The sequence below is a fragment of the Chelonoidis abingdonii genome, chromosome 5, assembly GCF_003597395.2.
Source record: "Chelonoidis abingdonii isolate Lonesome George chromosome 5, CheloAbing_2.0, whole genome shotgun sequence".
In the NCBI taxonomy this organism is placed as follows: domain Eukaryota; kingdom Metazoa; phylum Chordata; order Testudines; family Testudinidae; genus Chelonoidis; species Chelonoidis abingdonii.
Window position 1 is genome coordinate 121,783,644 of NC_133773.1, and position 13,405 is coordinate 121,797,048.

At 43.2% G+C, this 13,405-nt stretch overlaps 1 protein-coding gene across 1 annotated transcript; it reads right to left on the reverse strand.

Annotated features, from left to right (window-relative positions):
- Positions 1 to 1,420: 1,420 nt before the first annotated feature.
- GRPEL1 (GrpE like 1, mitochondrial) lies at positions 1,421 to 12,089 on the reverse strand. The gene is made up of 4 exons (XM_032789790.2): positions 11,980 to 12,089; positions 8,728 to 8,896; positions 6,886 to 6,967; positions 1,421 to 3,600 (listed from the first exon to the last, which is right to left on the reverse strand). The coding sequence occupies exons 1-4, from the start codon at positions 12,048 to 12,050 to the stop codon at positions 3,254 to 3,256; spliced, it is 669 nt and encodes a 222-aa protein (XP_032645681.1). The 5' UTR covers positions 12,051 to 12,089; the 3' UTR covers positions 1,421 to 3,253.
- Positions 12,090 to 13,405: the final 1,316 nt, after the last annotated feature.

Sequence of the window (13,405 nt, forward strand, 5' to 3'; positions counted from 1 at the left end):
TAAAATCTAACTAGTGGGGGCATTGTGCATATATATATTTTAACAGATTTCTCTCCATTGTATATGAGTTGTTTTTACATTAATAAAGTCTTTTTCATTACTGTTAGTGATGGAGCCTCTATTTTAAGGAAAGGCAGTGTCAGGTTACTGGTCCAATGTTGACTTCAGGCTGCTTCTCCTGTCTCCTTCCTCAACTCCATATGCTGTACTTTCTGCTACTCATCTTACTCTTCCCCCTTTCTTTCATGCTAGATTGCAGATTGAGGAGAGGAGGGGAAAGAGGTGGTAGGTGAGCCTATTTTCCCCCACACCCTCCTGCCTGCACTGGTTCTTGGTATATAGCTGGTCATGCAGTCTCTGTTACATGGACTCTCTAAACGGGAAAGGAGACAGTGGGCACAGACACACTAAAATAAAAGGGGCTAATACTGCCTCAATTTAAAAAAAAAAAAAATCCAGTTTCCTGCTTATGGATTTGTGCTTAGGTCAGTATCTAGCTGTATGCACAATATATGAATCAGTTCACCTTGTCCTTTTTGCTGCAAGCTCCAGCCTGTTCCCAAGTGGGAAAAGCTACAACTGAAACAATTAGTGTCACATTAATTGTACTCTCGCCCCCTTTTTCAAGGAAGGGAATTTTCAGCTCTTTCAACAGCAAACTTGTTTAACCAAACACTGCACCTTTAAGCTGCTATATTCGTAACTAGAGTAACATTGCCCAAGTAAGCCACTGTTCAGTAATCAGGTGGAAAGCAGTAAAAAGCTGTCCATGGATATATGTGAGTAGATCTCAAGAATGTGTCACTTTTACTGTGCCCCCTTGATAGCTCCTTGCAGAGACAATATTGATGTTATAAATATAGTGCTCTGTAGTCTAGGTCAGTTAATCCAAAACAATCCATACTGTAGCAATCCCCCTTGTTCGTGCTAGTGTCACGTTATGTCCAAACAGTTGCTTAACAAAAGCATGAGGCTGTAAGCAGCATCAAACGCTTCCCAGGCCTCACAGAGACACAACTGAGGCACACAAACCCCAAAGGAAAGACAGGCATCACTGTGTCTGCTGGAGTCTAAGTGTGATCACTTACAGTTAGCACAATGACAGATTTTTCACAGCTGTGGGCAAAGCTTGTTTTGTGGACGTAACATAAAGCCTTACCACTTTTTATTCCCTTCCCCCTTCAACACCCGCTGTAAAAGTCACAGAACCAAATACCAGTAGGGTGACATCTATCCATTGATACAAAGTATATTGGAGCACAAAGTACTTTGCTAATTGCTTTCTTATTCAGGTGTTAAAAACTTATGGCACCAGCACGCTTTAAATTAATGCAGCCAGATTGGGGGCTTTTGCCATTATTGCATTCGCCACCATGTTATTAAGTTGTAGAATAACTTTGAGGATGAAGACACCATGGGCTAATGTACAAATACCTGATGATTTATTCATTGAGCAGTTAATTGGTATGAAATCAGCAGCTGTTGGCCAAGACAACAGTGATAAAATCTCTCTCTCTCTCTATATATATAGAGGGAGAGAGAGAGATGAAAGACTCCCTCCCTCTTAACAAGAAAAAAAAATCAAGTGTTTGATTTGCTTTCTAATTTGTCATGTTTGAAACTAAATAAATATCCAGACGCTTTGCCTGACCGGAGACCAGTTTAAAGATAACGAACTAGGCCCTCTGCTATTACAAATCAGCTGGCATGGTGGTATCAAATAATTCAGGAGGGGAGCATCAGGAGGTTTAAAAAGTCATTCTCTCCCTCCTCCCACTACTGCACAGAGTGAGGTCAGAGAACACATGGAGACAGGCCCCCTGTAACTATTGCTAAGAATTCCTTACAGCTGGCTGACTCCCAGGTTTAAGGCAACACATGCCTACACCACAAATCAACACCCAAAAATTTGGGGGTGGAATTTTTTGGAGTGCTCAACTTTAGCCTAACTGCTCCCACTGAAGTTACTGAGAGTTTTACCCAAGACTCCAGTGGCAACAGTTAGGCCCATGTTGAGTGCATGTGAAAGTCACACCCTCCATGTCCAACGGGTGGGATGTAAACATTTGATGAAGCAGAGGGAGGATGTTTCACAACATGGGTACTTTTTGGCTAAGAGGGAAGGGATAGGCCTGGTTATAGCCAATTGTAGCTGAGGTTAACACAGGAACAAGATCAAAGTAAATGCCCAGTATAACCATTAGTCTGTTCATAAAGTGATGCTGCTTCCCAGCTAGTGTAGTCAAGGCTAAAAACAAACATAAACCAATAACCAGGAAAATAACTCTTATTAAGGAATGTAAATGAAGTAGAGTTCACTTGTGTTGTCTGATCCAGTTACTTTTAACCATGATCACCAGGTCTTTATATATCCACATGCATTATAAAAGGTAACAGATGCCAAAACCACCTTTATATACTTAACTTTTCTGGTAGTTACTATTTTGACCTTCAATATAGTTGCAAATAAAATTTGCATAGCAAACTGCTTGTATTCAAAAATCCAGAGATTGGACAGTTTTTTTTCTTCTATGACTACTTCAATGCCATACAAATATTAAATGGTTTCCTTAAGAAGAGATTATGAAGCATATGAATAAAAGCAATGAAGCCAATCCCCTCCCCCCCTGTATTTTATTTATTTACAACCTCTTAAGCCCAGATCAGGAATCACACAAGTGTTGAAACTTTTCCTGTTCAGAGAAAGGCCCTATTCCAGGAAACAGACATGTCATAGAAACAGCAATCCACCAAGTGAGCAAGCAGCTGATGAGTGTGTCTGCTTTGTGAAAGCTGGTGTGGGCATTTAAAGACAACTAATTACATGTACTGCTTCACAGTGATACTAGGAAATGCAACACAAAAGGACACAAAGTCAAAGGGTTCTTCATTCTAAATAGTGATCCAACTGTTACCATGCAGTTTCCTGTGGATATATTTTGTACCTTTCAACTTAACATACCTTCAGTAGCCAGGATTATTACAGATAAAATGTTATCCAAAATACAGATGGTTTAAGGGCTCTTGTATTTTGCACTTAAGCAGAGCTGACAATACAAAAAATGCACTCTGGAGGTCCATCAAATTATTTATGGTCCATGAAGAAAGGCCATTGCAGCATTTGCTTCATTTTCACTGATTAATTTAAGCCTTCCACAGAGTGTGGGAATGGAAAAAAAAGCACATTTGAAGAGGAAAACTAGTCAGCCATTTAACAGTTGTATGGCATTTTTAATTCTTATAAATTGGGCCACTAAGATTCTTTGACAACTCCCACCAAGGCAGGCCTCAAGGTACGCCCATGCAGCTTATAGCCAACCTTGGATACTAATGCAATAGTACCAGGCTCCTTCCCTTCCATGGGAGCATGGAACAAAGCTTCATGTTCATAGGGATCAAACTTGGCTCCAACAGGATTCAGTTTGAGCAGGCCGTGCTTTTTGAAAACTTTTTGAATCTGTACTTCTGTCATGACAAGACCATCATACAGGTTCTTCAGATGAGGGTTTTCATCCTTGAGTTCCTCTTTTGGAACACTCTCAGTTGCTTTTTCCAAAATGTCAGCAACTTCTAGTAAGTCCTTGCAGAAGCTCTGAATCCCTATAATGAGATGGACAGCCATAAATCACAAGCAACATCAAATTAATTCTTCTTAAGGGGATAGTTAAATGTAAATTTAACACACCCTAGTATTGTTACTGTTATCTGAGATCAGGAGAAAGTTAATATCCCTCACCCACGCCCCCCTTATTAGTCTGTGCATTTATGCAGTGTCAGCATCCCTTGTTTGTGTAGATTTTGTCATACAGCCGTAGAAGAGAGAGTTCTTAAAACAGGAAAATGCAATTATAAAACCAAAAAGTCAGAGGTGGACGAATGGGCAGGTGTAATAAATAAAACTACTTGACTCATTTTTTAAATTATGAGTAGATTTCAAATTGATACTAAATCAATTTCACTTATGCACTTTTTTTTCCAAACATCTTATCAAGGGAGTTAGATTTCTGAGTTCCTGCAGGCCACCAACCTAATAATATAAAAATACAGAAGTGGATTGTTTGATTCTGGAGTAGGGAAAGTATATGACTCCCTCAGCAAGTGGTTCTTGGCTAATTTAATAATAATTGAGACACAAACACAATCACCACTCTCAAGTTAAGTAATTAACTTTTTTCCTCTCCCATCCTAGGATTTTTCTGGTATCATGCCTATTTTGTCCAATCTCTCACATTGTTGTCCCACATCTGCATCTTCACTTGAGCTGCTGAAGCTGCTCATAATAGCACTGAATGAGAAAAAAGGGAGAGGAAGCAGACCCTTACTCAACCAGTAGCCTAACTGACATGAACAGGGACAGAGCTAAAGATCTTATTCAGCAGAACTCCTCCCTGTTTCCCCCATGTGCCATAATTTCATCTAGACTGCATTTCTCTAGTTTGCTTTGCCCTTCTGCTGCTTACAAGATATCTAAGGAGGTCTCAGATTTGAAATTGACAAGCTTCATCCAGTAAGAGTTTGCAGTTTACAAGTACTTGCACTTTGTGCTGTTGTGGATATCTGAATAAATCTCAGCATAGAGCTTCTGTTTCCTCAATGAAATAATTAGCCAAGTGTGAATGGATAATTTTACAATCATGTAAACAATCTGAAATTTTTTTCACTCAAGATTTACTTGAGTCTTTCGTACTGCTGTAGCATCCAGGGGCCCCCCAATAATGGATCAGAACCCCACTGTGCTAGGTATCATACTAGTATGAATGAATGCTTGTGAGAAGTGAATTTCAAATTCAAGTATTCAAATGTTTATGGAAACTGTACAAGAGTCCTGAATGTTGCTTAACTGAAGTCTGCTTCTTTTTAATCTTTATTTAATTGGCTATCCTGTTTTTAGGCTTTAATTGTGTTAAACTCATGTTAACATGTAACCGTTCACATTGCAACATTTTGTCAACTGTAGGTTAGGAAAGAAGATGAAACAGTTGTAGGCTCAGATCAACAAAGGAATCTAAATCCCAGATTTAGACAGCACTGCAATTCACAAAACTGCCACTTGGCTGCCTCCTAACTCTGTAGGTGCCTAAACTCAACATCTAAATTTATTCTGTAAGTGTCTTAGAAATGCCTAAAGTTTCTATCTCTGAGTATGCACACTGCTGCCTCAGGCAAGAGCCCAGACGCTTACCCTCGTGCCTAAGCCCTAACACGATCTTCAAACCAGGGGAAGATAGGTAGGGCAATGGCTATCTTGCCCCCGAGGCCCTATCTGGTGGGCATGTGCTAAGCTTGCCTTACTCAACACAAAATTGTTGGGGGCAGGCCATGGCAGCAGAGGGACCTTTAGCGCAGTGGTTAGAGCATTTACTTAGAAAGCAGGAGATCGCGGTTCAACTGTCCCTTCTGCCTGAGGAAAAGAGATTTGAACACGGGTTTCTTACCTCAGAAGTCGATAATGCCCTGCTCATAGGACTATGGGATATTCTGATGTAGGGGTCTCAATATCTCATTTTGAAGTCACTCGATTTTGTATATTTGCAGTGGCCAGATAAAGTAAGAATACAACTACAGTCCAGTGGTCAGGCACTCTCCTGAGTGGTGGGAAATGCCTATTCAAATCGTCTCTCCTCTTCAGGCAGAGGGGGGAAATAACCAGGTCTATCACATCCAAGATGAGTTCCCTAACCACTGTGCTAAAGGTTATATGGTAGGCAGCCCGTAGCCAGTATGTATGGAGTTAGGTGGATATTGCCACTGTTATGGCAAGAAACAGTTCTTTCCACACACCGACCAACATAGTTATACCACTATAAGTGCAGACCAGGCCTAAGTCCCTTTGTGGATCTGGGTCACAGTGCTATCTTTTGCTACTGCAATTTTTATAATACAATACCCTTTCCATTTTGCACATTTGTTTTCAAAGGATAAAAAGAGCTATTAATATATGCTTAAGTCAGAACTGTCAAACATGACATAAAAAGACACTTAGCACAATTAGCACTCCTTGAAGTTGGTGACAGTTGCATGTACTCAGCCCTCTGAAAATCTAGCTATTTACTTAAGTTAACATTAAGCATTCATGAGTTTTGGCATTCAGACTTACCAGAAAAATCTATTTAAATTTCAACAGGTTTTCACAAAAGTAATAAGAAAGCAAGTAGTTGAGATCCCTTGCACTCAAATTTAAGATTGAATTTGGGAGTGAAGGGGTGGGATGTTAGACCTGGGAAGAGGAAGAGAATTCACGCTACAAGTTGCACTGAGACTTCACCAGTCTTATATGTATTGGGTTTGGCTCCCTCACTTTCTACAATGAAAGTTCACAAGCAGTTAAATTCATAATATGGACTATGTTGCCCCTAGGTATTAAACAGCTAAAACTTTCCTAGTAAAAGCAGCAACACTTCAGTGCAGTATGAGAAATACTTTCCTTGTGAAACTGGCATAATAATGCCACATGTAATAAATCCAACAAATGCAGATCCAATCATGAAGATTATACATCATGTCAGTGTACAAGGGCCATTATGACTCATACAGACTTATAAGTTTCTGGAAAATTTTGCAGACACCAAGCAATCCAGAGTTTTTTGATTAATCCAGGTACATCTAAATCTAATGCTTCTAAAACTCATGCAGTTTTACACCCATCCAGTGAAACTGTAATGACACTGAGGCATCTCAAATCACTTAAATTTAAATCAGGACACTAACATTTCAGGTTCTCAGCAACAAGTTTAACAAGAATATGACAATATATCTGGGAGTTCCAAATGGTGGGAATTGTGGGTGAGTGGCAGTGTCCATTCTGAATTTCCAAGTTTAATTTTTCAATTAGTATTACAGCACCTTACAATACAACTCGTGCACACAAGTGAAGTCTCCACCCACCATACAACTTTGCCTCTTCTACCAATTTCTGGCTTCTTTGCCTCAAGTTTTCTGTATCTGCCAGGGCTCGCTTGTACTTGTCCTGAGGAAGAAGATAAAGCATACTGCAGAAAAGATCCCACTACAGTCTGTATACTGCGTGCCAATAATTCAAATCAAGGCTCTTATTTCATTACAAAGCAGCAGTTTAACAAGATAGACTCTGTGGTTTATTATGTTATTAAAAGTTACATCTAAATTCCAAACAATATTTGTACTTAGCACTTCAAATGAGCGTACAAAGACTAATCCTCATGTCCTTGTGATGTAGGCGTGCATTAGCCTCATTTTGCAGGTGGAAAAACAGGGGAGGGTGCAGTACTTCTGTGTTCACTCTCTTGCCCACAAGTGGTTCTTCTTGTTTTTGTTTTTTAGGAGACTTGGGGCAGGGAGGAGATACAGGGAGGTGGCACAGGAAGAAAAGATGTGCTTCCAGGCTCTCAGGCCCAGATCCACCAAGTTATTTTAGGCTCCTAACATCCATCAAAATCTATGGAAGTTAGGAACCTAAATACCTTGGTGGATCTGGGCATCAGTGTGGGGTAGTTTTTTTTTTAATTCTTAACGAGAGCTGTGAAGTACTGGAATGTCAAAAAGTTTGCTTCTCCTAATCCCTTGTACGTTCCAGACCAGACTTAGTACATCACATGGGATACCTCTGCACTGACTCATTATGCCACAAGAATGACATGAAGCTGTCTTTTTATTTTTGTGTCAATCCATTTGTTAGCAGCAGAGCAAAATAGTCTTACTTAGTCACTGGTTGGTGAACTGTTCCCACATCCTCCCAGGCCTCCTACTTTCACCTTAACCCCACACTACAAGGGAACAGGACACTTCTGTACCTCTGCTTCCTGGCACCTCTGCTCTCTACCAGCTGAGGAAGGAATGCTACAATTTACCCCATGAATGCAAATTTATCACATGGCAGAGTCACCATATACTAGTTCTTTCATCATAGTAGCCAGCATCTTCAGATTGCAGGGGCTACCTGTTTGCTCAGCTTTACCTTCCAAAACCTGTCTGCTCATGCTTCCTTAACTAAGGGAGAAACAAGGTGGGTGAGGGAATATCTTTTATTGAACCAACTTCTGTTGGTGAGAAAGAGATAAGCCTTTGAGTGCAATTCCAGGAAGAAGGAATGAGCATGCAGACTCTGAAGGCTGAAAATAAAGGAAACGGCTTCAGGTCTTAGGTTATAAGTAAAAATTAATTTGGTCTCAGTTCAGGCACAAAGACATTATGCAGTTTGGCACCACTGGAAGTGCCTATCAGGGAGAGATGCCAAGAAGCAAAACAGTAGGTTTTGCCACTGCAGGCTGGGGAAAAAGTGGGTTGGCAGAATTTGGAGAACTCTGCAGACTGTATTCATGTGTTATGCCTTGCTCATTCCACTGCTATTGTTATCAATATAACCACTAAACTCAGATTTAGTTCTATACTGGATAAAAAGGCTAACTTCTCCACGATTACTAAATGAGAAAGAGAGGCTAAGGAGAAAGTGTGAGTAAAGATAAAGTAGCTTATGTTCCCAGGCCTCAGTGAGGAGTATTATCATCCACATTTTTCTAGATTGAAAAATGAGGCCCAGCGTGCCTATTAGCAGTCTGTTCCCATCAAAATGACTATGTACTACTAATGGACTAAACTTAAAGGGAAAAGTCCAATTAGGCTAATCCAAATCTATAATATTACATTCATGAAATAATTGCTACATAGTCTTCTCCACCTTGTATACAGTGTACTTGGAACTTCACACTTTTCCTAAAATGTGTGCATGCTGGCTGATCAAAAGACCCTTACAGTCATTTCTTTTAGTTGTTCTTCCAATTTGGCTTTTTCTTCAATGAATATCTTCTCAGCAGACACTGGTTCAGCCTTCGGTTTATTCTGGCTCTGACTCTGGTCATCTTCCAAGTTCTGTCCAGTGCTTTTCTGTTGTGTTGCTATGCAAAGCAACCGTGGAGAAGTCCTAAAGCAAACATAGTCAGAGCAATAGTCAGCTGCTCATTCTAGGAAAAAGTAGTGGTTTTTGGACATACTGAACACTTGATTTGCCTTTATCACATACAGAAGAAACCTCCATCCTAAAGCCAGAAAAATGATTGATTTATGAAGAAACTAGGGCTACAATCCTGCAAGCCATGTGCATATGCTAAACTGTGAGTAGCCCCACAGTGCATAAGATTTGCAAGACCTTAGTCTGTAATTCCTTGCTAACTGTAACGCTGTATCCAATGCAGGGCTTTGGAGCTGTGCTCTGGCTCCGCTACAGCTCCAGGCAAAAACCTGTAGGTCCACTACTCCAGAGCTGCTCCGCTCCAAAGCCTTGATCCAATGTGATATGGAATGGTGTCCAAAAGAATCTCTGCAGTCTTGACAGCCCAAAACTAGAAAAACCCTACAAGTTGACCTAATCACTGTTCCATCTACCTGCACCTCTGCTCCTATTCAAACTATCTTGGGGAAAAATTATCTTGGAAGCATGCACAGAAAGCTTGAAATTACACCCTTACCATAATAGAGGTAGTATTTTCCTTCCCTGTTTAAAAAGAGGTGACCGCTCACTAGCTTTTTTGCCCCAAATCCTGCAATTATTATGAGGCCTGGCGTGTTTTTAAATAAAAACTTATCTGAGAACACATTTAGGAACACTAGTTAGAACTAAATCAGGCCTGAAAGGTACGCTGAAGCCTCAAGTCTTTAGTCACACCAATTTACTGTTTTCCAGTGTTCAAGCATGATGGCAATCTTTTATTTATTAGCTGGATTCAGGTTCTCCTGTACAGCTCCAGGTGCCATTCTGCAGCAAGACAGCCACCAATAACAGGCAATACAGGCAAGCACATTTTAATTATTTCAAATAAAGATTTATTAAGTTTATTAGGGAAAGTTTCAGATGGTTGATGGAAAAAATGAGGGCCACTTCCCTTTCATTGGGAATATAATTTGGAAACAAATCAACAATTTACTTTCCTAATGTCCTGATTAATTTACATTTAAGGCGGAAGTCTCATGATGCAATAATCTGCAACACTTCAGTCACTAAGTTTCCTCTAAAACAAAGGAATTGGAATAACTACCTGCTGGTGAAAAATCCAGAAAACACCTGCTATCTCATTTGTAAATAGCTAGTCCAAAAATTGAAGTATTGTGAGTAACTCAGAATCAGCAAAAGAATTCTATTACACTACTGATTCTTTTGCATCAGCAGAAATGGAGGTCTTTGCATAATCATCTGTATCTGACATTCCTTAGTGGTTCATTTAATTTAAAATATCTATTATTTAGGACAGTAGTTATCAAACTTATTTGACGGTGACCCCCTTCTTTGTGTCTCTAGTAGTTTACACCCTCCCACCCCACCCCACAATTACATATACCGATAAAAAAAATCAATATGCAACTCTCGCTAAATATTAAAAACAACCAGTCAGGCATTGATTCAAACAGAGCCATTTCAGTATATAGCAATGTAAATTGTAAGTAAGATGCTGCTTAGAGGCATCACACTCCTGTTACTAGTGTGATGGGTATACCTGTTTTTTGGAACAGAGCAATTCTATGAATTTCACAAATGAGCCAAGAATCCATTGTAATAAGAGCAAAACTGCAATTGTGGTTGATGCTGCAAATGGATTAACAACTTGGCATAATGCTATGCAATCTTAACAGAAATCCATCAAAATGCACAGTGCCATCTGAGGACCTGATATGTCTGGATGAATCAGCTTTGCTAGCTATTTGTTGCTGTGGGTAAAGTGTGCACAGTAATCTTTTTTTGTCCTAAAAGCTTGTCATGCCCCTCACCCTCAAATATATTCTGCATGCCGCTGGCCCCCGCCCCCTACTTTGAGAATCTCTGCTTTAGAATGATTTTGTGCCCATTTTTCCATGAGTGAGAGGTGCATGTGTTGGGGCAGCAAGTGCAGAAATAAGATAGCACATGAGGACAATCTTCTTTCCCTCACATATCTTTGCCTCTGTTCCTACAAGTGACTCTAGGCCTTTAGTCACAAAGCTCCATACGCTTAGAACACCTCGCTCTTATATCTTGCATGAACAACTTAAAACTTATAAGCCTACACACAGGTAGGTACTACCATATTTATTTAGATGCCTTAATAAATACAGATGCAGCTGATTAACTTGAGTGAGTTTGAAAGTTGCCCAAGAGTCTCTTCACTCCAACTTGTGCTCTCTTTTAAGAAATAAAGCACCTTTATCCTAGATACCCATTGCTGAATGACAGTAACTACTGGCTCCCACCCCCTTGCTTTGTCTAGCATTAAATCCCTCAACAGAAATGCATCCAAACTGCATGAGCTGTGAAACATGACATTTTGGGGAAAAATATGACATGAAACATGACATGCAGTAATCACATGGGCTGCCTCCCTCCCAACAAACAGGTCAAGCTTAAACCCTCTCTCCCACTCTTGGGGGTCGGAGAGAGGATGTGACCATGACAAGGACATTTTTTTCTTGATGGCAGAGATATGCCATACGGAGCTGCACAACGCCATCCCCTAAAGCAAACTGCCAACACTGTCTCCCCTTGAGTGACTCCCTATCTCTGTAGCCCCTGCCTCTGCCCTTTTGCTGCTGCTCTCCAGGGTAGGTGTGTGGGGCAAGGTGCAGGACTCTTCCCTGCCCGGCTCAGGCCGGGAGAGAGTCACCAATGTTCACTCCCCAGGTGGGGGGACACTGGAGCCTCCTCGAGAAGGAGGAGGCCGAGCCCCGGCGAGGGGCATGGCGGGGCGAGCAGAGGGAGGGGCAGGCGGTGAGAGAGGGCAGAGACCCTGCTGTGGGCGGGGCTTCCCTAGGGCCTCGCCTATAAAACACAGGCCCCAGGACAGGCGCTGAGCTTGGCTAAGCCGGAGGAGCTCGCGGAGGCCCAGGCGGGCGACTCCCCGAGCGGGCCGGGGGAGCCTCCCACCCGCCACCGCCCCAGACGAGCTCAGCGGTAGCTCGGGGGAGGGTCTGCGCTGCCCGTGCCGCCCTTCCGCGCGCTCCCGGGGCCGGTGCGCAGGCCTCATTCCGCCCCGCCCTTACCGCAGCGGGCAGCTCAGCAGCGGGTAGCGCCGCGGTCTCAGCAGCAGCCGCATGCACCGCGCCGCCGCCATGGCTTCTCCGAGCTGAATGCGTGGGGCTCGCTCTCCGCCCAACGCCCGGGTCACGGCCCAGCCACGGCCCAATCAGCGGGAGGGGAACCCCTCTGGGGCCGAGAGTGACGGGACCAAGGTCCAATGAGCCGGGCCGGCCGCCACATGGGGGTGGGGCCTGCCCCCTGCTGACTCATAGCACGCTCCGGTGAGAAGAGTTGAAAGGTCGCAGACGACTCCGCTGCGTTCGATCAGGGGGAGGTTGCTGGTGAGGGGTGGGCGTGGCCAATGGGGGGGCGGGGGAAGGCGCTCTAGGCTGTTCTTGCGCGGTATGTTTTCCCGCTCTGGTGGGCTCAGGCCTGCAGGGCTCTCTGGGGAAGGGGACTGGGGCCCCTGTTGCCCTGGCCTAAGCCAGTGCCGGCCCCCCCCCCCCTCATCCAGGGCTGCCTGTGGTGGGGTGCCCATTTCAGATGGGGGGGGGCAACTTTAACTGTGATTCTTGGGGCTAACTAAGCACTTAAACTCCATGTTTTGGCAGATAACTTAGCAATTAGTGACAGGAGCTGTGTAGCTAATGCCTTTATAAAGAAAATTGAATATTTGACCCACTCAGTTCTAATAACATGTTTTGACATCTTGTGGCAAGTCACTTAAGGGACATTGGTTAGGTTTAAAATTTTCATGTGGATTCTTACTTTGTTACCAACTCTGTGAGGAGAGAGAGACCCTGTCAGGACTCCTGGGTTCTAGCTGCACTCTGGGAGGGGAGCAGAGTCTAGCAACAGGCAGATACATCTGGGTTTTATATAAGAACATCACAATGGCTATGGCCATATTGGGTAAGACCAATGGTCCATCCAGCCCAGCATCCTTTCTTCCAAAGTGGCCAATGCCAGGTGCCCCAGAGGGAATGGACAGAACAGGCAATCATGAAGCTGGAACAGGGAACTGTTGGAGCCTTTCCCTGTGTCCGATGCCTTTCTCAGGCAGGGAAAGATTCAGGCAGTGGGATTCTACCGGGGTGGAAGTAACTTAAGGAGTATGGAGGGTGGCTGGGGTCCTGAGCAAGGCAAGGGGGGGTGCTTAATTGGAAGGGGTGGAGTCTTGGGTGGAAGGGGCAGGGCTGGGACCAGACTCCCCCAGCCAGCCCTTCAGCATGGCCCAGCGGAGATTTAAAGGGCGAAGCTGCTACTGCCAGTGCCGCAGGTCCTTTAAATCACTGCTGGAGCCCCGTGGTTGTGGCGGCCAGGAGCCCTGGGCCCTTCTAATTTGCCGGGCACTGGAGAAGCTGCCCCCTGCCAGTATGGTTGGCTGTGTACTGGCTCTTACCGGTACGCTGTACCATCTTACTTTTACCTCTGGATTCTACACTGTTA